The sequence below is a fragment of the Acanthamoeba castellanii genome, assembly GCF_000313135.1.
Source record: "Acanthamoeba castellanii str. Neff unplaced genomic scaffold scf7180000084603, whole genome shotgun sequence".
In the NCBI taxonomy this organism is placed as follows: Eukaryota; Discosea; order Longamoebia; family Acanthamoebidae; genus Acanthamoeba; species Acanthamoeba castellanii.
In genome coordinates, this window is record NW_004457654.1 from 527,949 (window position 1) to 551,385 (window position 23,437).

The 23,437-nt window shown below is 58.6% G+C and overlaps 6 protein-coding genes across 6 annotated transcripts; 3 read left to right on the forward strand and 3 right to left on the reverse strand.

Annotated features, from left to right (window-relative positions):
• Positions 1-441: 441 nt before the first annotated feature.
• ACA1_069710 (serine/threonine kinase) lies at positions 442-7,004 on the forward strand (the record flags this gene model as incomplete). The annotated part of the gene is given in 20 exon segments (XM_004352862.1): positions 442-516; positions 532-675; positions 770-904; positions 1,035-1,343; positions 1,425-1,738; positions 1,840-2,168; positions 2,268-2,503; positions 2,573-2,716; positions 2,791-2,944; positions 3,029-3,176; positions 3,287-3,486; positions 3,569-3,828; positions 3,894-4,010; positions 4,089-4,185; positions 4,252-4,516; positions 4,621-5,304; positions 5,395-5,672; positions 5,748-6,206; positions 6,279-6,484; positions 6,600-7,004. The coding sequence occupies 20 exon segments, from the start codon at positions 442-444 to the stop codon at positions 7,002-7,004; spliced, it is 4,959 nt and encodes a 1,652-aa protein (XP_004352914.1).
• A 464-nt stretch (positions 7,005-7,468) lies between these two features.
• On the forward strand, positions 7,469-10,507 carry ACA1_069720 (pentatricopeptide repeat domain containing protein; the record flags this gene model as incomplete). The annotated part of the gene is made up of 9 exons (XM_004352863.1): positions 7,469-7,539; positions 7,592-7,665; positions 7,781-7,902; positions 8,279-8,357; positions 8,475-8,620; positions 8,691-8,776; positions 8,879-8,943; positions 9,041-9,284; positions 9,391-10,507. The coding sequence occupies 9 exons, from the start codon at positions 7,469-7,471 to the stop codon at positions 10,505-10,507; spliced, it is 2,004 nt and encodes a 667-aa protein (XP_004352915.1).
• Positions 10,508-10,619: 112 nt separating this feature from the next.
• Positions 10,620-11,768, forward strand: ACA1_069730 (Lysozyme, putative; the record flags this gene model as incomplete). Its single annotated transcript, XM_004352864.1, has 6 exons — positions 10,620-10,728; positions 10,858-10,959; positions 11,037-11,098; positions 11,165-11,271; positions 11,364-11,492; positions 11,564-11,768. 6 exons carry the CDS (start codon positions 10,620-10,622, stop codon positions 11,766-11,768), a joined length of 714 nt encoding a protein of 237 aa, XP_004352916.1.
• Positions 11,769-11,892: 124 nt separating this feature from the next.
• On the reverse strand, positions 11,893-14,557 carry ACA1_069740 (betalactamase; the record flags this gene model as incomplete). Its single annotated transcript, XM_004352865.1, has 11 exons — positions 11,893-12,131; positions 12,204-12,512; positions 12,607-12,748; positions 12,832-12,969; positions 13,050-13,186; positions 13,345-13,474; positions 13,542-13,653; positions 13,725-13,807; positions 13,888-14,005; positions 14,077-14,240; positions 14,318-14,557. 11 exons carry the CDS (start codon positions 14,555-14,557, stop codon positions 11,893-11,895), a joined length of 1,812 nt encoding a protein of 603 aa, XP_004352917.1.
• A 335-nt stretch (positions 14,558-14,892) lies between these two features.
• On the reverse strand, positions 14,893-17,204 carry ACA1_069750 (hyaluronidase; the record flags this gene model as incomplete). The annotated part of the gene is made up of 9 exons (XM_004352866.1): positions 14,893-15,189; positions 15,312-15,508; positions 15,635-15,726; positions 15,819-15,885; positions 15,958-16,056; positions 16,127-16,229; positions 16,394-16,731; positions 16,838-16,937; positions 17,043-17,204. The coding sequence occupies 9 exons, from the start codon at positions 17,202-17,204 to the stop codon at positions 14,893-14,895; spliced, it is 1,455 nt and encodes a 484-aa protein (XP_004352918.1).
• A 130-nt stretch (positions 17,205-17,334) lies between these two features.
• Positions 17,335-23,403, reverse strand: ACA1_069760 (von Willebrand factor type A domain containing protein; the record flags this gene model as incomplete). The annotated part of the gene is made up of 21 exons (XM_004352867.1): positions 17,335-17,548; positions 17,640-17,869; positions 18,005-18,272; positions 18,376-18,520; positions 18,608-18,700; positions 18,788-18,952; positions 19,085-19,419; positions 19,516-19,618; positions 19,692-19,886; positions 19,967-20,066; positions 20,177-20,312; positions 20,384-20,467; positions 20,558-20,984; positions 21,056-21,389; positions 21,466-21,580; positions 21,660-21,777; positions 21,871-21,960; positions 22,039-22,234; positions 22,464-22,693; positions 22,774-23,024; positions 23,117-23,403. The coding sequence occupies 21 exons, from the start codon at positions 23,401-23,403 to the stop codon at positions 17,335-17,337; spliced, it is 4,116 nt and encodes a 1,371-aa protein (XP_004352919.1).
• Positions 23,404-23,437: the final 34 nt, after the last annotated feature.

Sequence of the window (23,437 nt, forward strand, 5' to 3'; positions counted from 1 at the left end):
GGGGAAGGTGGAACTGTGCTCGTTCTGGGTCCCCGCGCAGAACCACAGGGGACAGGCGCGCGAGCAAAAGTGCGTTACACTCCGCCGTCTTACACGAATATAGGTTAATTATGAGTTTTTTATGTCGACATTTGGTGTATTTTTGATGCCAAGCTTTACAACAACATCGCCATTGCGGCTCACCGCGGTCGGATCACGTCTCGTTCGAGCAACTCCGGTGAGCACAACCACAGCCCCAAGTTTGCCGATTGGCTGGCGGGGCGACAAGAATGGCCCGCGTAACACCGTTTTACAGGGCACCACTATCTATAGCCTAGACGTGGCACTGGCAACGACCACTGCGCTCACCGAAGCACACCAGCAACATCATCACCACGCGAAGCAGTTCTTTCACACACACACACGACCACTTCCGCAAGCCACCACACAGCACCAAAGAAGATGCGTACGGCTACTTCTGTGGTGCTCATGGTGTGGACGACTGTCCTCCTGGTGCTCTGCTTCCTCAACGCCCCAGTACGGGGCGGGCAGTTGATCGGCGCAGGCACGCCCGCCGTCTCCGAGGTGCTCGACCTCTGGTCCAGCGCCTTTCGCTACACTCGCGACGATGTCAGCATGACCTATCAGCCCATGGCCAGTGAGCCGGCTACGGAGAAGTACGTCAGAGGCCAAGTGGTACGCTCTGCTCTTACCTCTTCACCTTCTACCCTTTTCCACCACTGGAGAAGGGCGAAGTTGCTCACTCCTCAGTCGATGACCCGCACCGCAGGACTTTCTGGCGCTCGACTGTGGTATTCCCAAAGAAATCCTCAACTTCTACGGGCTTGCTCAGTTCCCGCTTGTGGGGCAGGCCCTGGTGATGGCCTACAACATCCCCGCCCTCTCGGCCTCCGACCCCAGCCTTGTACGTGACAGTTGCCCTCGCGAGCTCCGCCGGAAGTTTGCGCATTGAGTGCTGGAGGGTAACACTGCAACCAGGGCTAACTGGGTAACTGTTGCTCGACTGCGTGCGCACACATGCAACGCGACCACAGGTGATGGACAGGCAGACGTTGGGGCTGATTTGGGCCGGCAACATCACCATGTGGAACGACACCCGCATCAAGGACCTGAACGGCCCCATCGCCAACAAGCTCCCGGGGGAGAAGATTCACATGGCCTACAACGAGGGCAACAACGTCTCGCTGGCCGAGGTCATGAAGATAGCCCTGGAGAAGTTTAGTCCCGATTTCCAGGCCGCGCTGGAGCGGGCCAATCGCTCGTGGAGTCTGCTGCCGCCGGCCCTCGAGGGCCGATCAAACGAGACTGGCGTGTTCGACGAGGACAGGCTGCAGTTCCTCACGGTACCACTACCGTCCTTCTTAAGAATCTCAAGAATTTCCAGCTTGAAATCTAAAGCGTTCCACGCATATTTCTGTCTGCAGGATCAGCCCAACAGTCTGACCTACGTGAGCCTGCCCGCAGCGGTCAATGCCAACGCCAGGTATATGGACATGTACAATCGGGCCAACAAATTGGTCAAGCCCTCCACTACGTCGGTACAGGCGGCCATGTCCACCTTCACCACGCAGATCAGCGACGGCGATTTCACGGTCAACATCATCGACGCCAACGGCACCGATTCGTGGCCGCTGTCCTACATGATCTACGTGACCCTCCTTCAGGATACCTACTCCCAGGAGTGCTCCAACGTTCAGGACCTGATCGAGTTCGTGGCCTGGATTCAGACCAATGACGCGTGCGTGCACCCACCACGTCCCTCGCCGCACTCATTCACTGGAATTCTAATCACGCACACGTGCACACACAACCACACAGAGCCTCACGGGCGGCGGACAGTGTGAACTTTGTGCCGCTGGACGTGTCCCTGCGCAAGGGCGTCATCGACGCTCTGTCCACGATGAAGTGCCGCGGCCAGCTGGCCTTCACTTCGGCCTACCTGGTCGGGTCGGGCACCGGACTCTCGCTGTTCACCGCGTGGAGCGTCGCACGGGCGTCGTCGACCAGCAAGATGAAGTACTATGAATCGTCTTCGGACGAAGCCAAACGGCAGCTCACCAACTACGATCTGCACTACGGAGCCACCAGCAACGGACTATCGACCGAGTGGATCACACAGATGCCCGACGTCGAGCTCATGCCCTCGGCCGTCTACGCCCTGGTGCCTGGTGCGCCTTTCCACCACAGTTCAGCCCATTTTGCTGCCTTGTTGATCTCTATTGACTTATATATGTGCTGCTGATGTTTAATCATTGCTTTGATCGCAGCCTACAATGTGCCGGAGCTGACTGACCTCCAGCTGGTGCTGAGCTTTGAGGTGATCGCCGCGATCTACGAGAATCGGCTGACCATGTGGAATGACCAACGTATCAAGGACCTCAATTCCGCGAATGTATCGAACGCCCTGCCCGACGAGCCCATCGTCGTTGTCACCACCTCGGCCGTTTCCGCGCGCACCCAGCTCTTCACCACCGCCCTCAGCCGCAGCGTGCCCGAGTTCACGGTACTTGGCCCCCTCAGCCTTGCAAAGGAATTGCGCGTCACCCTCATCTCCGCTCTTATTGGTGCTTAGGTCGCGCCAGGCCCGACTGCTACGTTCCCAGTGCAGAGCGCGGCAAATCGGTCGGTTGTGACCACCGAGGAGAGTGAAGGTCTGGCCGCACTCACTGCTCACGATTACTCGTTTGGGTTCTGGACCGGCTACGAAGTGAAGCTTGTACGTTTGCTCAAGGCGTCTGCTTTGGCTGTAGCTACTCTGACTCACTTCTTGTTCATTTTTTTCTCTCGCAGTCGCGCAGCCTCGGGTCGGCGTCCCTCATCAACACAGCGCAAAAGGTGGTCAGTCCCACGGAGGAATCTCTCCGCAGTGCGCTCAGCGACTACATTCCCAAGGTCGATGGCGTGTCTGCGGCGGCCGCCCCTACCTACGAGGACCTTCTTCTCGGTTCCTGCCTCTCCCCCCCGCCCCCTCAGAGCCCTCAGTCTGCTGACCAGACCCTTGAATTCCTGACCACTTGCGCTTCCACAGGCGGATCGGCTGAGAGCTGGCCGATTGCGGCGTTCGGCTCGTTTATCTATCGCTCGTCGACCATGCAGGACTGCTCCAAAGCTAAGGCGGTCGCCAGCTTCTTCTATTGGAGCCAGGCCGACCCCACTTCAGCCGCGATCGTCAAAGGGTACACCCGGCACACACAGGTCTGGGGGTGTGGAATGTGGAACTGACGAACGTGGTGCCCCGACCCAGGCAAGGGCTTGTGTTGCCTACGTCGGAGGAGTACGTGCGCAGACAATTCCTGGGCCAGCTCCAGCGCTTCACGTGCAACGGCGAGCCGGTGAGCGACGTGTACCACTGCATCAACGAGAACCAGCTGTGCACGGACGTGGGCGAGTGCGTCGAGAACGCGTGTGTGTGTCCGACCGATCGAGAGGGCAAGTACTGCCAAACCGTCAAGTCCGGCGACGATGACGTCCTCGCCCCCATTCTCGGTACAGTTCTGCTCTGCCTGCTTCAAATACCAATGAGCGGAATGTGAAGCGTGTCTCACCTGAAGTGCGTGTGTGGCCCCAGGCGCGACCATTCCTGTGGCGGCGCTGGTCTTCTTGTGCCTGGTGGCTCTCATCGTCGCGCTGGTGGTGATCATCCAGCGCAAGGGCAACAAGACCGACGACTGGGAGATCAACTACAGCGAGCTCGAGGTGGGCGAGCACCTCGGATCGGGAGGCTTCGGCGAGGTGCACCGGGCCACCTGGAAGGGTACCGAGGTGGCCGTCAAGGTCATGGCCTCGGACAGAATCACCCGCGACATGGAAAAGAGCTTCAAGGACGAGGTACTCAGCTCAGCTCCAGTGGCTCATTCATATTTCCATTTTTTAATACCTACGGTGGTGAATAGGTGCGCGTGATGACTTCGTTGAGGCATCCCAACGTGGTGCTGTTCATGGCGGCTTCGACCAAGGCGCCCAAGATGTGCATCGTCATGGAGTTCATGACCCTCGGCTCGCTCTACGATGTACGCTCTCCGCGACTCGATTATAGGTTCTCCACACTGTTGCGCACTCTGAACCCTTCTCTTCTTTCCTCTCCGCAGCTGCTCCATAACGAGCTTATCCCCGACATTCCAATGGCGCTGAAGGCCAAGATGGCCTACCAGGCCTCCAAGGGCATGCATTTCTTGCATTCCTCCGGTACGTGGACTCTCGCCAAGCTCCAAGAGCTTACGTTGCCCCCAGGCTGACGCAGGCTTCCTACAGGCATCGTGCACCGCGACCTCAAGTCGCTCAATCTGCTGCTCGACTCCAAGTGGAACGTCAAGGTGAGCGACTTTGGCCTCACCAAGTTTAAGGAGGAGGTGCACAACAAGGGCGGCGGCAAGGACATCGCCGGCAGCGTCCACTGGACCGCACCCGAGATCCTCAACGAGGCGCACGATGTCGACTTGATCTTGGCCGACGTGTACGCCTTTGGCATCATCCTGTGGGAGCTGCTGACCAGAGAGCAGCCCTATCTCGGTCTCAGGTACTGTCTTCTTGTTTCTGGAGCTTCTCAGTGCGCATTCACTCAACGCGCGACACACACACACACACACACAGCCCGGCAGCGGTGGCGGTTGCGGTGATCAGGGACGGTATCAGGCCGCAGATGCCCGAGACACCCGGAACGTGCCCGCAGGAGTACGAAGAGCTGATCACCAGCTGCTGGCACCAGGACCCCACCATCCGCCCGACCTTCCTCGAGATCATGACCCGCCTGTCGGCCATGCATGGCGACTCGACCTCGGGCGGCATGACCTCCTTCACCTCCAAGACCTCGACGTCATCGTCCGGCGACTCGGGCGGCGACAGGAAGAAGACACAGAACATCTACGGCTCGTGGACGCTGCCCTCCACCAATGGCTCGACGTCGACCGGTTCGTCGTCGTCATCCAACGCCTCCAAGAAGCTGTCGGCGGTCCAGGCGGCTGCCGGCGGCGGAGTGCGCCCGCCCGAGGGCGAGGTGGCGATCGTGTTCACCGATATCACGCGCGCGGCATCGCTGTGGGAGTTCAGTGCAGCGGGCATGCGCGACGCCACACTGCTGCACAACGAGACGCTGCGCGCCGCGCTCAAGCGACACAGCGGCTACGAGGTGGTGTTCCTGCGCGACCGCAACAGCGGCGAGGGCTCCTTCTGCATGGCCTTCCAGACCGCGGCCGACGCGGTGGCCTGGTGCTGCGACGTTCAGAAGGCGCTCCTGGCAGTCGACTGGCCCGACACGCTCCTCGAACACCCCGGCGCGGCCGAGGAGTGGGGCGACACTGACGATCGGTACGTTGATCAAACTCCAAGATTATGATAATTCCATGCCACGTCATCGCCTAGCTTAACGTCATTCCCTCTGGCTGGTGATGGTCGCAGAGTGTTGTTTAAGGGGCTGCGGGTGCGCATGGGCATTCACGTGGGCACGCCAAAGACGGTGCGCGACCCGATGACCCGGCGGGTGGAGTACATCGGCCCGGTGGTCAATGCCGCGGCGCGCATCACGGCGATGACCCATGGCGGTCAGATCCTGATGAGCCACGCGGCCCATCGCATGCTGACCAGGGGCAACGGCAGCGCCGAGGCGTCAGCTTCGCCCGTCGACAAGAAAAACATCGTGAAGCTGGGCACCTTCGAGATGCCTGACGCCCCCAACGGTACGGTAGCTAGCGGCATTGAATCGGAGCTAAATTCTATGCCCTCGGAGCTAAAATTCATTGTGATCTTTCCAGGCTCAACGCTCTACGAAGTGAAGGTGCCCGAGCTCGAGGGTCGCTTCTTCGGCGGTGTCACGGCCGACGACGATAACAACACCCCGTCGAGCGGCAGCGACGACCACCGCGAGGGCACCACCGAGGGCGGCGCGTCGAGCAGCCCCAGCGACGAGGATGACGGCCGGGGCGCCCGCGTGGTGCAGACCATGGTGGGCGAGGGCATGATGTTCAAGGAGGACACGTTCCTCACGTCGGCCAACCTGTGCCGGTGGATCATCGACTTCGCCGAGATCCAGGTGGGCAAGCAGGTGGGCCTCGGCTCCTACGGCGTGGTCTACCGCGGCAAGTGGAAGGGCGTCGATGTCGCCATCAAGCGCTTCATCAAGCAGAAGCTCGATGAGCGCCGCATGCTCGAATTCAGGGCCGAGATGGCCTTCCTCTCCGAGCTCCATCACCCTAACATCGTCCTCTTCATTGGTACGTTCTATTACTATTTATTTTCTTAAATTGTTCTTATTTAGGCTTACAACATTGCATCAATGAATACAGGCGCCTGCGTGAAGAAGCCCAACCTGTGCATCGTGACCGAGTTCATGAAGCAGGGCAGTCTCAAGGACATCCTCTCCAACAACGCCATCAAGCTGACGTGGAAGCAGAAGCTGCGTCTCCTGCGCAGCGCCGCATTGGGCATCAACTACCTGCATTCATTGCATCCCGTGATCGTCCACCGCGATCTCAAGCCATCCAACCTTCTCGTACGTGAACCGCAATTAACACGCATCACCACACCCTCACCACCGCACACAGCACCGCACACGCACCACCGCAGAAAAATGCCCAACTCACAATTTTGATTGTTCGTGCATGTAGGTGGATGAGACGTGGAACGTGAAGGTGGCCGATTTTGGCTTTGCGCGGATCAAGGAGGAGAACGCGACGATGACCCGCTGCGGCACGCCCTGCTGGACCGCGCCGGAGATCATCCGCGGCGAGAAGTACGACGAGCGGGTCGACGTGTACTCGTTCGGCGTCATCATGTGGCAGGTGCTGACCCGCCGCGAGCCCTACGCCGGCCGCAACTTCATGGGCGTGTCGCTCGACGTGCTCGAGGGCCGCCGGCCGACCATTCCCAACGACTGCCCGCAGGACTTCCGCAAGGTCATGAAGAAGTGCTGGCACGCCGACCGAGACAAGCGGCCGCTCATGGAGCACGTCGTGTCGTTCTTCGACAGTCAGGTAGGCGATGATGGTGACGTGCCTAACCTGGCACCGTAAGAAGCCGTGGGTGACAAACTGTCTGTAAAATACAATTAAAATTTCCTTTTCGAGAAGAAAAGTAAAAAGAAAACAAAAAATAAAACGAAGATCACAAGATTTAATTGGAAGGCCGATCATGCGTCGAAGGCTTGGGGCTGGGCGGCCAGGCTGGCTGGTGTACGCATTCACTCCCATCCGAACATTATAATATGAACGAACACATTCACAGTCCGCCGGCGCAAGGTGTATTAAAAGTAGATTAAATTGAATGGATTGCACAATGGGCTTCTGATTAGTTTTTCTATTCGCAGCGGGGATGGTTGTGCACTCACGAAGCCACGGGCAGCGCCTTTGCCTGCAGCGCAAGCCGGCCTTCACATAAGAACCACTGCTCTACCGGCCAGTAGTGCCCTTGCGCGAAGCGGGTCCCCACGCCCCCCAGCGTGCGCCCTCCTGGTGCGCCCGGAGGGGTGCCATAGCCGATGGCAGTCGCGGCCGAGTGCGCGCACTTCCACGGCAGCCGACTCGACTTACACCACCACGTCACCCGCTCGTACGTTCAGCCAACGTTGAAACTCGCTACACAGCACACAAGCCTGACTCAGGCGGGGACTAACAGAATCCTGCACCGCGGAGGAGCTCATTACTCGAGTCAACCAGCTTCAAGGCCAGCGACACGGTACCACACGGAGCTCCAGCCGCGGGTCGCACGCTACAGCCACACTGACTCGGGAATATGTGGTGATGTGTGCGGTGCGGTGCGGTGCGGTGCATTGTGTTGTGTTGCGCGCCAGTCACGGCCAAGGAGGTGATCAAGGTTTTGCTAAGTTGCGACGAGAAGGAGCTGGTCGCACGCCTTACCGCGCATCCAGAGCTGCGCATCCACCTCTTGTCGCTCGTTCGTCGTATACCGAAGGTGTGTGTCGGCGAGGCCAATGCGCTACTCGCGAAACTGAGAGACATTCCTTCATCTATGGTATGTCCCACAGCCAGCTGTGGATGCGTGTGTGTGCGTGTGCTGTGTTGCGTGCGTGCGCGCGTGCGATGTGCGGTGGTGCGTGGGATGCTCTTGTTCACACTCTGGTTCTCTACAGGCTGCTGCCCAACATATTTTTGAATTACTCCAGCGAACGGAGGCACCCAATATCAGAACCCTCACGCACTACGCAAATGTCGCACGAAACAACCACAAGCCAGAGATAGTATTGCCCTCCCCCCCTCCGCCAACCCGTGGCGCCCACGAGTGTACAGCACCTTGTGAGTGTTGCATTAACTGTTGTTTACCGACGTAGGCGCTCGCAATGCGCGATCTGGCACACAAGCTTGGGTTGCAGGTCGACCTGCTATTCTACTCAGCCCTCATTCGCGCCTGTACGTCGTCTATCTTTGCTACCTTATTGTATTATTATTATTGTTATTACTGGCGTACGTCGTTCTTGTTTTCCCTGCATGAAAACTCACTCCAGCTCCATGCGACACATCGCCAAGGTGGAGTAAGCAAAGAAACGAAAAAGCAAGAGGCGCTCGAGCTGCTTGCAGAGATGAAGCAACAGGGACTCGAGCCCGACATGAGCATCTATCTGGCGCTGATTCGGACTTGCGCCAGGCACGGCGACGTCTCGGCTGCTCTTAAGGTGCGCACTGTGGACGGTTTGCTACAGTTTGCTGTGGGGTCTCACTCATTGCACACCTCTTCGCATCCAGGTCATGGCGATGGTGGAGGCAGACGGTCTCCCGTACACTCTGCCGCTCCTCACCACGCTAGCCAACGTCTGTTCCACGCAACCATTGTACGAGATACCACCACCACCACCACCACCACCACCACCACCACCACCAATTACCTCGAATGCGGGCGCTAACTGCTCACGGCGCTTTTTACATGAGCGCAGCTTTGCCAAGAAGGGATTCGCCGTACTTAATCTGATGCAGCAACACGGCATCGCCCCTGACCTGGGTACGGGCCTCACTCAACCTCTGCCGCAGTGTGAACTCGGCCACCTCACTAATGGTGTGTCTCTCTGTGTGTGTGTGTATGTGCGTTTTGCTACCAGCCGCCTTCAACGCTCTCTTGAAGTGCTGTGCGATTGTGGATGACATTGCGGGCATGCAGCAGATCTTCCAGCTGATGAAGGAGCAGGACTTGTCCTCTGACGAGTTCACCATGCTATCCCTCATCGTGGGCCAGCTTGCCAACGACAACCTTCAGGCCGCGCGCGACATCGTCTCCAGTTTCCGCATTCTCGGCGTCACTCCATCGGTCAAGACCTACCACAAGCTCTTTTCTGTCTGCAAACGGTACGAATTTATTATTATTAATATATTTATTATTATATTATCATTATTTTTGTTAACGTGCATTACTATTTAACTAACATACAAAGAAAAAAAAACAAAAAACAAGAACGCACGACTTGGACGCGGCTCTGAACCTGTGGGATCAGATGCGGGAGGAGCAGGTGGAGCCCGATCTGCCGATCTTCAACGCGCTCATGGACATCTACGCGCACCGCGGCGATCTCGAGCAGGTGCACCAGCTCCTCGACGCGATGAAGGCGCAGGGCCTGGAGCCCACGCCCACCGAAGTCGCGTGTCTGCTCGCGGTCATGTACCACCGCGACGGACGAGTGACCGAGGCCGGCTACCAGCTCGTCGAAGACATGCGGCGCGAGGGCAAGGTCGCGCCCCACCTGGCCACCTTCTCGCCCTTCATCGACATCCTGCTCAAGGCCGACAAGATCGACGAGGCCTGGGACGTGCGCCGCAACATGATGGCCCGCTGGGACATCCAGCCCGACAAGGTGCTCAACCGCACCTTTCTCTTCGCCCTCGCGGCCAAGCGCGACGTCGACAAGATCGACGAGCTCTTCCGCCACATGGAGGCCCACCCGCGCGAGTTTTTCCCGCACTGCGACTCGATCGTGCTGCTCCTCGAGCACTGGCTCGCGCGCGACCCGCGCAGTCCGCGCGTCGCCGAGGTGCTCGAGACCCTGCAGCGGCTCAACGTCGCCCACAAGCTCTCGCGCCAGGTCTTTGTCGAGCCGGCGCTCCAGGTCATCGACGGCCTCATCGACCAGAACAGCTTCGACCGCGCCCGCAAGCTGCTGCGCTATCTCGACCCCAACAAGCTCGAGACCTACACGCGGCTCTTCGCCACCTGTCGCCGCCCCGAACACTGGCCCATGCTCGAGGAGTTCTGGGACATGCTGATGGAGCCCCGGCGGCGCATCCAGCCCGACGGCACGGTGGCGCTGGCCTACCTCGAGGCCCTGTGCCGCCTCGGCCGCACGCACGACGCGGTCCACTTCCTGCACAACATGGTCCACAAGCAGTCCTTCCCCGATCTCGAACACTACAACCTCGTCCTCCGCCACGCCTCGTCCAACGACAAGTGGAACTTCGTGCGCAAGGTGCTCAAGCTCATGCGCTACGACCGCGTCACCGGCGACAACGTCACCGCCGCCATCCGCGAACGTCTCCACGAGGTCGATGGCTCGCTAGAGGAGGAAAGTGCCGAATAAAAACAATAAATAAAAAATTTAATGGTGCAGCTGACGTCAGCTCCAGGGTTTGCCCGAGCCAATGACCACAACTTGGGGAAGTGCCTTGCCTGGGCACAAAGTAAAGAGAAAGATGAAGTCCACCTCCGTTCTTGTGGTGGTTGCGATAGTTCTGGCCTCCTTCGCAGCTCTGCCGCCGGCCGAGGCTGCCAAAGGGCTCGACGTCTCCCTGCAGGACTGCGGTTCGTCTCCAAACACTTTGTTCCCCCCCCAATGAGGAAGAAGGAAGCGAAGGTGGCGGGTTTCCTTCTTTTAGTGCGTTCATTTTTTTAAGGGCTTGCGATCATGTTGACGAACTTCTTGACGAACAGCTTCGATCACTCCGGCCCAGTGGCGCTGCTTGAGGGAGCAGGAGGGCTTTTCGTTTGCCATCATCGAAGCCTGGAACGGCGGCTTCCAGCTCAACCAAAAGCGTACTTTTACATCATCGTCATCAATGAGTGGAATGATGCAGCCGCATTCGCTCTCCTAACGCGTCCGCTGTGCACAGTGGCCTACTGCGTGAGCAACGCTTGGGCTGCTGGGTTTGCGCATGTCGACATCGTACACTACGTTCCTCCCAACCTTTTTTCCCTTTTGGTGTGTTAACCACTTTTGTGGGGCTTTTGGATGGTCCAGTACGCGTTCCTGTGTCCCAACTGCGGCGGCAACAACCCGCCCGCGAACGCCGTGAGCGCAATCGACAACTACCTGAAGAGCAACAACGTCCAGTACGGCCAGCTCTGGTACTGCCGGCTGCCCCCTTGGGTCTCTCTCTCTACTGAAATGAAGCTGTTGTTGTTCTTTCTTGCTGAACGCAAGTTTCGGTGTCCGCCAGGTTCGACATTGAGCAGTGCACGGGGTGCTGGAACGACGACGCGTCCAACTTTGCGTTCATCAAGCAGGCCGTGGCGTCGGCCCAAAGGCTGGGGATGAGCGTGGGCATCTACTCCTCCGACTACGAGTGGTACGCACACACCACCGCACACGCACACGCACACACGAACGCGCGCGTTCTCACGAATGAGATTGGCGCAGGGGTGCAACCGTCGGTGCGAGCACTCGCGGGTTCCCTGGGCTGCCGCTGTGGTACGCCCACTACGACAACATGCCCTCGTTCAACGACGCCTGGGCCTACTCGTTCGGCGGCTGGACGCGTCCCGCGATCAAGCAGTACTATGACCGCGACAGCGGCGCCTGCGGCGTTACCAACATCGACCTCGACTGGTACCCCGACAACTGAGCTGTCGATGGCCCCAAAGTCTCTCGGCATTGGCTAAAGTTCGTTAATTTCAAGCGTTTGCTGATTGGTGTAGAGTTGGTTGCAACTTGTAACCACTTCGAAAAAAAGAAAAGAAAAGATGATGTTATTGTTTGGTGAAGGTCCAACCGTAGAAGGGGTCGGATGGGATGGCGAGCGAGGCGACGAAGGACGGGCCACCGAGCCACGGCTTCTGCTCGTGGAAGGTCATCAGGATGTTGGTGTAGCCCGACTCGAGCGACAGACACGACTGGCCCCGGCCCATTGTGTTGAGCATCAGGAACGAGTTGCCCTCCTGCCACACCGCATTCACCACCGTCACCGACTTGGACGGCGATGCCATGCCTGCGCAACGCACAACCATGTTTGTGAGACACACCATTAACAAACACAACACACAGAGGACACAGCACGAACCTCCAACGCTGATGTAGACAAGGAGTTGGTGGTTGGCTGTGTCGGCCACCACCGTGGCGTTGGCCACCAGCAGACTTGAGAAAAAGAGACGAGTCAGACAGAATGTTGTATTTTGCTTGAGAGGGGGCGTGGGCGAAGCGGGCTGGTACTCGAGAAGGGCGGAGGCGACGTAGGTGCCCTCGTAGGCGGTGAGATTGCCCGGGTTGGTGGGCAGCGGCTGCAGGTCCCACAGGGTCTGGTCAAAGGCCGGGATCAGAGTGGCCAGGACGTCCCATGTGCTGACGTGGCTATTGCCCTGCGCGATGACCGCTGCAATGTAACCCAATATATCAGCATTGTACGAAATCAATACAAAGACTTGCATTATTGGCTGCAGTGTATATGTTGGGAGGCGTATATGTACCCATCTTAATCTCGGGGACTATGATCACCTTGCTGAAGTAGCCGGGCATGGTGCCCGCCTTGCCCCGCAGCCAGTAGTCTGGTAGTCCGGCGCCCAGCGCGCTGGTGTGGTACATCTCGAACGGGTAGCCGTACGCCGACACCTACCAGAACAACAAGCGCTTCGTGTGAGACAACACCTAGTGATGTTGATGAAGATGCAAAGAAGTATGGAGGAGTGGTGCACCCTATCGTCGTTGATGAAGGAGGGGGTCATCATCTCCCGCAGGCTGCTGCTGTAGATTCCCAGGGCGTTCTGCGGCTCGCCCTGGCCAACCATGAAGACCGACGCCAGCTTGGCCAGGTCGGCCGTCGACGAGTACATCTATTGATGATGGGTCAGTAACCAACAAAAAGAGCGAAGAGAGCGAAGAAAAAGAGCGAAAGCGAGAGTTAAACGCTTACGTTGCCGGTGGGACGAGCCCAGCGGAGGTCGACCTGGGCCACAAAGGAGGGGTAGGTGAAGTTGCCCTCCATGCCTGGCGGCACCCGCTTGGCCATGTCCGACCATCCGTCGTAGGCCATGAACGAGCTGTCCATCCCTATTCATTCATGAATCCACCATAGAGAGTTGCATGAGCGAGTGTGCCACATGTGTCTTGTGACTTTATGTTGTGTTTGTGTCGCGTGTGTGCGAAGTGTGTTGTGTGTTGTGTTGCGCGTGTGCGAAGTGTTTCGTGTGTTGTACGCTAGGGTGTACCGAGAGGTTTGAAGATGTTTTCTTTGACCCAGTCCTCATAGGGCATCTGCACGACGGACTCCAACGCCCGGCCGAGGATAGCGTACGCGCTGTCCGCGTAGTGCGGCATCTCCCACATCGGCACAGTCGGCTGTTGTTTGGTTTGGTTTGTTACATGTGAGCTCCGCACAATGAATTGGCGATGTGACGAGGCGTACGGGAGAGGACGAGACTCGCTTCCAGGCCTCTTCATTGGAGATATCACAGGCATCGCCCAGGATCGGTTCCCACAGCGTGAAGAAGTTGCACGGCGTGGCGCCACCCAGCCCGCTGTCAATAGTCGCTGATGGGTCAGTCTTCCCACAACCCGCAAGATAGGGGATCAAGAGCGTAGGTAGTACCTGGTCTGCCCAGCGAGGGAGCGCCACGTGATGCCGGGGTTGCCCTTGAAAGGCGACGCCCACTTCAGCTGCGGCACGTAGAGCTGGGAACAGAACCATCAAACAAAGCCAATGTTAACATTGGGGGAGTTCAGCACTCACAGCTCGGCAATGAGTCATGTACGTGAATGGGGTCGTCGAGCGAGAGCATGCCGGCATCGCGCAGCTTGAACAGCATCAGTGTCGTGACCAGCTTAGTCACAGAGCCCACTCGGAAGATCGTGTGGGCGTCCACCGGTGGCCTGGGCGCATTGGGGATGGTCGGGGTGAGACACACACACATCAACTTGAGGAGGTGAAGCCGAGAACGTACGAGTAGGAGCTGGCGGGGTCGATGCGCCCGTAGCCCTGCTGCCAGATGAGCTCCTGGTCGTACACGACGCCGAGAGAAGCCGCGGTGATGCCACGCGCCTGCAGGGCACTGCTCATCATCGCGTCCACGCTCTTCAGCGCCTGCTTCAGCCGGTCCGGCATGAACTGCACATTTCGCACAACAACGACATCGTCTACAACGTTAGCGTCATCGTCGACTATGAACTCAGGCGAGCGCGCACCGATTGGCTGATAAACTGTTGGGCGACGGGCTTGGGGTGGACGGGGCACGGAGGCACGGTGAGGCCCCGCACCTCCCGCAGTGCTCCGGAGGAGTGAGCGGACTGCTGCCGGAGGTGAAGGTCATCTTTCTCAGCGGCGCGGGCCACGTCTTCCCACGGTAGGCCGTGGCTGCAGCGCGCCAAGAAGAGCACCGCCAGCACAACAGCAGCGGCAGGCACGGCGTAACACGGTCGTGGCATGGCCGACTTATTGGAGCTCAAGGTGCGGGCGACGGGGGCAGAGATAAGAAGAAAGAAGTGCGAGTGCACGGGTGCGGGCTTTTGTGTTGGCGGTCGTGGTTGCTGCGGTGGTGGGCCACGGGCGGACCGGAGGGTTGGCGCCCAATCGGAATCGTCGCATAAAACCCCGCAACATATGCCTGGAGGACTGGGAGTAGGACAAGCAACCTGACCCTACCACAAGATATGGTCGAGCTCACATCTCTCTCCCTCGGCCAATGGTCGGGCAGCCCCACATAGCCCAGACGAGTACACCGGACGCTACACATATTCTACATTCGTGTAGCGGGTAGGGTTCATGAGCAGAAGCGCTCGTTGAGCTCGAGGAGCCGCTGGCGGAGCAGCTTGGCGGGGCGCGACGGGAAGAGCAGGGCGTCGAGGGTGCGCTGGGCCTCGGTGAGCTCGAGCTGCGTGGTCTCGATGGCGGACTCGGTGGCGGTGTGGGAGTTGAGCAGTTCCTCGAGCGCGTACTGGGTGAGGTTCATCACCACGAAGGCCCGGGCCAGTGTGAAGAAGGGTTCCAGCTCGACGAACAATCGCTGCCGCCTTTCGTCCGTGCTCTGTTGCAGGAAACGCGCCACTCGATCCAGTCCCTGCCGTGCAAAAACACATATTTCGAAATCCGCATCAGAGAAGGTCATTTTGCCCTGCAGCGGGCTGGAATTTGAAACACTCCTAGTGCGTGTGCGTGCGTGTGAGCGGAGGTGAGGCGGACCTGGTTGAGGTGTGTGAGGTGCTGCTGTTCGGTCTTCTGGACCTTTCGCTGCTTGTGGAGTTCGATGATCTTCTCCTTGTTGCAGAGCGGGGAGGACGGGTAGTACTGGATGAGGTTGACCATCAGGTTGTTGAGGCTGTTGTTTTCAAACACCTCATTGAGCGCGCCAAAGAGGCTCGTGTTGTGGTTGTACTTGGCTGTTGTGCCCACAGATCGCCATCAGCATCACCAACGATTGCACACGCACACGCACACGCACACGCACACGCACACGCACACGCACACGCACACGCACAACTAACAAAGAAGGGCAAACGAGGTACCAGGGTCGCGAAGGAAGTCGAACACGGTGGTGAGTGGAATTGTGGACGCTTCGACTCTATCCATGGGGTTGGCCAACACTCCCTCGAAGTAACTGCATCATCGGTGGACCGTCCGTAAGATTCAAACCTCAACCTCATCAGACAGGCCACTGTGGGCGCGATCGGCGCGCAAGGGGGAACGAACTTTTCGATGCCGGCTTCACGGCCCTGGTAGGCGTGCAGGAACAGGATGTGCGGTCGGTAGTCGTTCACTGTGCCGGCGATCGTAGACGGTCTCAGCTTCACGAGCAACAGGCACGCAGATTGGGGTGGGAGTGACGTACGAGGGAAGTTGTCGAGCAGGATGAGCTTTCGCTTCTTCCAGAACGCGGAGAGGCTCTTGGCGAACTCGACCGTGACGTTGGCGCTGACGGTAGTCCGTCCTTGGTTTGAAATAACGACGTTGACACGTCAGCAGCAGCAGCAGAAGAAGAAAGGCCACGTGTAGCTCACCTGTAAAGAGAAGCGTCCAGTTGGTGGGCAGAGCTTGGTTGAGGTCTCGCCAGTACTTGATCTTCTTTTGGTCTGCCTTGTCCTCCGTGCCACGCTCAAGAGCCTGAAATGCATCGCATGTGGTGTAAGCAACACGACACCCAGTGCAACACGGCACACACGGCACACAACACGACACACGACACACACATCACACACATCACTCTCACTCACTCACTCACACACACACATCACTCACTCACGACACACACAGGACTGAGCAGGTACCTGGAAATCGCCACAGCTGTGAGTTGGGCACATGTACCAATTGACCCGCGGTGCCGGCTTGTCGCCCAGCCGCTCCTTGAGCACGTCGGCCACCCGCTTGGCGAGGTCGTTGGCCAGCTTGGCGTGCATGAGGCCCACCGTGAGCTGCTGCTGCCCCTTCTGGGGCGGCGTCTTGGTGCGCGCCATCTGGCGCGCGGCGGACAGGTCCTCGAGGAAGAGAGTCACGTTGCGGCAGCCCAGCTCGGCGAACGTGGCCAGCTTGTTGGCCAGCTGGCCCACGTCCGACGAAAAGCCGCGCTCGTCGTCGTAATGCGACAGATCCGCCTGGGGCGAGATTCCTGCTCACACGCACCACCGCACACACCGCACACACCGCACACACCGCACACGCGAAGATGTCAGCGAACAACATAAGTTGGGGTGGGCGGGTGCAGGGATCGGTACCGTAGTTGAAGGCGACGCCCTTGTCCGAGCAGAACTTGATGAAGTCGCGGAACTGGCCCAGTTCCTCTTCGGTGTAGGGCTCACGCCACTCCTTGCGTTGCTGCAGTGATGAACGAAATAAAATAAAATGGTAAATAAGAAATTGGATTAATAATCAAATCTCATTAATTCAAGTGATATAAAATAGATGGGAGGTGCGTGCAACCTTGGGGTCTTCCTTGGCGGCATAGAGGTAGTGATTGAGGCCTTTAGGGACGAATCGAGCGACCAGCGATTTGCGATCGTCCATGCTCCACAGCCGCCCAAAGAAGGCCTCCACGATTCCCGAAATCTTAAACACTCGCTCCTCCTTTTGCATCTGCGCCATCTTTGCTCGTTGTTTAATTCAATTGATAACAAAAAAATACAAATAAATAATAAATACCACAAAAAGGAGAAGAAACCACGAAAGCGTTCTGGGAACGCGTGTCGTGCGATGGTACGCGTGCGGCGCGTGTTTACCAGTCCTCACCCGACGAGAAGTGCGGGCTATAGGGTCCAGCGGCGCTGTGGAAGAGGCCCATGATCAGCGGCAGGTACCTCAGCGAGTTCCACTGCGCAGGCAAGTGCAGGTGGCCGCGTAGGTCAGCCAGCAGCTGCTTCTTGAGCTCCATGTTCTCTCGATAGTTGTGGTTCTTCGCCCTGGCCAGTCGCGCCAGCTCCAACTTGGCTCTGCACGCCCAAGAATCAGCACAAGACATGCACACACAACCGCACACCCACGCACACTCACACAACCGACATGTTTGGTGGAGATGCGCACCGCTCGGCTTCGCGCTTGTGCTCAAGCTGGTCGTGAAGGTCGGTGAGCACGTTGAAGGGATCATCGAATGCGCGCAGGAAGCTTTCGTTTTCGATCGCGGTCCTGGCCTTCTTGTTGGAGCGGTAGCGGATGGCCTGGGCCAGCGCTGCTCGCATGTAGTGGGGCTCCTCCGGTTCATCCTCGTCGCTCTGCCCCTTGCCCTTGCCCTTCTTGTCCTCCTCTTCATCCTTCTACACGCGCACATGTGAGTACATGGGCACGTACACGACACACACCGCACTTGCACACGCACACGCACACGCATCACCGCACACACACACACAACACACAGCACACAACACACAACACACAACCACACCACAAACCTTAGGATCTTCCTTATCCTCATCACCATCGTCGCCATCGTCGTCGCCTCCATCATCGCCACCACCGCCGCCGCCGGAGGCAGCCTTGAGGGTGCGAATGCGAGGCGGCTTGACCGTGCTGGGCGCGAGTTTGAAGATGTGGCGAAACATGGAGTGGAGGGTCGGCGCGCCGTCTACCCCGCTCAACCGGATGGCGAAGTCGTCCTTGAAGAACGACACCCACGCGTCAGGCACCAATCCGTCGCGGTCATCCATCTGCTGAGTGATGCTAGTAAAGCACACGACAGACAACACGACACGACACGACACACGCACAAGGTCGTGAGTAAGTCGGCAACGCCACAATTGATGCGATCTGAGAGGTCAAATACTTGGTGAGATCGTGCAAGTAGTGCTTCTGGAGGAAGAGCCACTGGCGGATAAAGGTGATTGATGACAGCATGGCCTCGATGTTGGGGTAGCCCGTTTCATTGAGCCGGTGCTCGAAGTACCGCGTCGCGTCCATCATCGATTTCACTGTGGTGCCGACACACGACACACACCGCAGAGCGTCAACCAGAGCTCCCAAAAGAAAACACCTCAATTTGCGAACAAGGCGCTTACCGAGGCGCTTGGGGTCGTAGCGAGCGGGCTCGTCGGCAATGACCGCGCCATGTCCCTCCGGCACCTCAAAGGGGAACTTGAACAGCTTATCACCTGCGCGGCGCATGTACAAGCGCGTCAGGTTTCACATTCGCGCTACACCAGCTTGCAGCGCGACAGGCTGGAGGTTGCTGCGCGTACCGCTGAAGTCCTTGCCCGTCTCGGCGAGCAGGACGACCGCGTCGGCGCTGTTGAGGACGGGCTCCCGGTAGGACCTGCCCCTGGCCAGCACGTCCAGCAGACCCAGCACCTCGAACTCGTTGGCGTTGTAGAAGATCGAGTCCGAGCTCCTCCTCATCGCCTCCTCTACATTGATAATTAAACCAAGAAATAAGCTATTTAAATGAATAAAGTAATACGAAAAAAGAATAAATAAAGGCGCACTGTGTTTCCGTTCCAAAAACGAAACACGAAACGAAAACGAAAGTGTAACCGTACCAAGGAAGGCGGACCAGAAGCTCTTCCACACTCGGTCGTTGTCGAGGCCAAGCTCGTGCGACGGTACGACGAGAAGGTAGCCCACGAGCACGAGCAGGTTGGGGAGCTGGTCCTTGGTGCGCCCGGCGGGCGACTCGATGAAGGTTGTGACCACGCGCCGGATGTGGTCGATCCAGCGGAAGTCCTTGGCCGCCTCGACGCACAGGCGCATGAAGGAGAAGAGCAGCTTGAGCTGGAACTCGCCGGGCTCGCTGCCCAGCCGCACGATCATGGTGCCCAGGATGAGGAACAGGACGTCCAGCTGCTTGATGTCGTAGCCGAGCGGGTCCAACGTGCTGTGTGTTGATCAACAAACTTTATCAGTCGACGTGTGCGGCGGTGCGTGTGCGTGCGAGCGTGCGTGTGCGGCGGTGCGTGTGCTAAAGCCGCACCAGAAATAACCCAGGATGGGCTTGAGAAGAATCTTGACACGCTCCCAGTGGGCCTTGTGGATGTAGAGCGGCAACCAGGCGTTGATCGGTTCCCGCCCCTTACCTGCGCACACCATCACCACCATTCCCATCGATGAGAAGGGCAAGAACGAAGGCAACGCCATCTACGACAGTACCCCGTAGCGCCACGGCGATCTTGCGCGCCATTTCGAAGCCGCCGTGGGTGCGAATAGCATCCTTGGAGTCGAGCGAGTACTTGATGGCGTCCTCCATGGCGGACTTGGCCATGAAGGTGTTGGAGATGTCGAAGATGCGGATCTGGGTCGAGTCGTCGATCGACACCTCGGGACGGGCCACGGCCAAGCCCACGCCTGGCATAGAGAGTCAGTGGTTGAGCGAGTGCATGTGATTTGATTAATTATATGACGACGCAAGGCTTCGCGCTGCGTACCCAGCACGTCCTGGTCCTCGAGCAGGAGCTCCGTCCAGTTCATCTGGGTGAGCATGCAATCAAAGAACTCCTTGGAGTCCTCCGACACATCCTTCAACTCCTGTGTGGCATCACTCAAGCGTTAGCGTTGAAGTAGGTGGCTGCGTGGGTGCGATGGCGCATGGTGCGTGTGTGTATGCGTGTGCGTGTGCGTGTGCGCGTGTGCGGCACCTCTTCCTCGGTTTCGAGTTCCGCGAGCAGCTTCTCGAGCCGCTGCATCTCCTTGGCGTTCTTCTGAGCGCGCACGTCCATCTTACGCTGTCGACGGGCCTTCGAGAACACGGCCGCGAATCGAATGTCGTTGGCTCTGCACGCAGAGTTAACTGCCATCAGTCGGTTTGACCCTTGAAGCGCGCCAATGACACCCGATGGGCGTACCGTGCGATGACGGCCGTCGAGACAGCGCCACGAGACAGCTCGGCGAGAATGCGGTGCAGGCCGTCCAGCTTTGCTTGCGCCTCACTGTAGCCGTGGTTCATAATAGAAAAGGGATGAGACCTCACTCCAGGCGAGAGAAACAATGAAAGCTGGACAAGGCGCGAGTGCGCGCACCTGCGAATCTGGAGCATCCGTTCGCGCTCGTCCTTGCTGTAGTGGAAGGGCATGATCTCGTCGATGCGCAGCTGCAGATTGTTGAGCTGCTGCGTCCATTCATTGATCTCGGCCGGGCTCACGTTGACGAGCGACATCCCCGCCGTGGCTGCGGCCTTCTGCACGGCGGCGGCCCCAGTGGCACCACCCTGCTGCAGCTTGCCCTCTCCCGGCTTCTGCGCGCCGCCACCGCTGTCGCTTCCACCTCCACCTCCACCTCCACCTCCACCTCCACCTCCACCTCCACCTCCACCTCCACCTCCACCTCCACCTCCACCTCCACCTCCACCTCCACCTCCGCCGGTCTGGGGCTGCGGGCTCGAAGGAGCGCGGGCCGGCTTCTTGCCCGACGACACGGCATCGCTGATCTTCTTGGAGAGCTCGTTCACTAGCCACACAACAACGCGTTCAATCAGGAACTGGTTGCGTGTGCGATGCGTGCGTGCGTGTGCGATATACCTTCTTGGTTGAGGTACTTGAGCAGACACAGGTCGTTGGTGCCGCCCCTGCTCAGCTTCTCCACGTTGACCTCGACCTTGTTGCCCAGCACACCCTCCTTGGACTCGACTTTGCACAGGACGTAGACCCTGGTGGCGGTGCCTTCGTCCGCCGCCTTGCCCTTGTCGGCCGAATCGGCGGCCGAGTCGTCCCTGCGCAGCCACAGCTCGAGCTCGACCTTACCCTCGCGTGGGATGGGCACCACCGACGTGCACTTTCGGCGCAGGGTGACCGGCGCCGAGAAGCCGTCGACAAACGAGTAGCGCGGGTCCACAAACTCGAACGTGATCGTCGCCTGTTACACCCAGCCACTCAATGTAAGTGTAAGCAAGTGTTGGTGGTTGGTGGTTGTTTAGCGCGGGTGAGCGCACGTCGCCGATGGAGGAGTTGACCAGGTTGAACAGCTGCTGGATCTTCTCGAGCAGCGCCTCCTCGCCGTCGGCAGCCTCGGCGTACTGAAACACGCCCTCCTTGGTTCCGAGTTTCCTGATCCGATCACGCAACCGCACACGCACACGAATTTGAGCTTCCTGATGAGGTCTATGTGATGAGGCCGGCTTCGTACCGGAGGTCGTTCAGCAGGCGGAAGTTGTGGTCGTCCGAGAAGCCGATCGCGTGGATGACCACCTCCCTGTTCAGCGCCTTGATCTTGTCGCGCAGCGCAATGGAGGCCGCACGAAGGTCTGAAATTTGTTGCGCGAGGTGGTGTGAGCAAACTGGCGATCACCACCTTCGCCTCTGCCGGCCTAGGGGGGCAATGGCAGCTGCGACCGTACCTTTCCCGCTGGTGTGCTGACCGTCCGTCATGAAGCCCACCACAATCTTGTCGACATTGCTGTCCTTGGTGGTGTACTTGTCCATCAGCCCTGTCATTGGGTGCAAAACCAAAATTTAGTAAACTGAAATCACAAACTCAAACGCAAACGCAAACGCAACAGGCATACCGCGGATGCAATCGAACGTGGAGGCAAAGCAGGTCTTGGCGCTGGCCTGGGTCTGGTTGATGACATCCTTGTAGGTCTCCTTTGTGAGGGCCAGCGAGGTGGCTTCGTGGTTATACACCACCACCTCCACGATCATCGAGCTCTCGTCCTCCGTAGAGTAGATATGCTCCATGATTTGGATGAGTGCGATTTGGACCTGTGGCAATTGGTGGATGCCATGAATTCAGTCACTGAGCGACGACACACGCAACACGACACGACACGACACGACACGACACGACACGACACGACACGACACGACACGACACGACACGACACGACACGACACGACACGACACGACACGACCAACGACACGACACGACACGACACACGCACGACACACGCACGACACAAGCACTCCGCGCGCAAGATAACGGGCGGGTACCTGGCGCCAGGGCCTGCCCTTCATCGAGCCGCTCCTGTCGGCGACAATGATCATGAGGGTCTTCTGGTTACGCTCCTCGTGCACACGCACGAAGTGCGACAGGTCGAGCTCCACCGTAAAGCAGCCATCGGCCAGCGGGCGTCCACCCGGTCGCAGGTTCTTGCGCGCTTCGATCTTCCGTTGCTCATCGTCCACGAGAGGCGGCAGCGTCTCCTCTGTGATGTGTAATCCTATCGGTTGGCGCACGCACACGGCGCACACTGCACACACGACAGACACACAGCACATGCGATGGTGGTGGCTTGCTTACCCTCCTCGGGCTCAGCTTCGGCCAGCTCCTCGGGCGACAAGGGCTTCTTGCTCTTGGCGGTCCTCTTCTTCCTCGGCCGCGCTCCCTGTCCACCGGCCTCCGGCGAGAGCAGATAGAGCGTCGGCGGCCGCAGCGATGACGACGACGAAGAGGACGACCCCGATACAGCAGCGGCGGTCGTTGCCGTGGCTGGCGGCACAGTCTCTTGCACCACCTCCGGCTCCTTCGGCGCTCCAGCGGCGCTGTCATCTCTACCCCCCAAAAAAACGAAAATAATTAATCATAATAGGAAAAGCAAATAAAATAAATAAAATAATCGGGAGTAGAAATAAAATGAAAATACCTCACTTGGTTGCTGGCTGAGGTGGGATGGCCGAAGGCTTCGCCCTGGTGGGCCGCGAAGAGGAAGTCGTCGGGGCACAGCTCGTCGGTGTCCTCCACCAGGCCGCCCTCGGCAGTGAAGAGCTTCACTGTGGCGCGGTCGAGACCGAGCTTGGTCGCCACGGCGTCGAGCACCAACGCGTAGGCCTGGCCCTCAGTCACCAGCACCACCTTGCCTCCCTGCTGCGGGCCGCCATTGCGCTGCACCTGCACTCGAAACCGCGTGGCACCGTCTTCCTTCCGCTCCATTCTCGAGTGTTTAGGTCTGATATTCTTATATTTT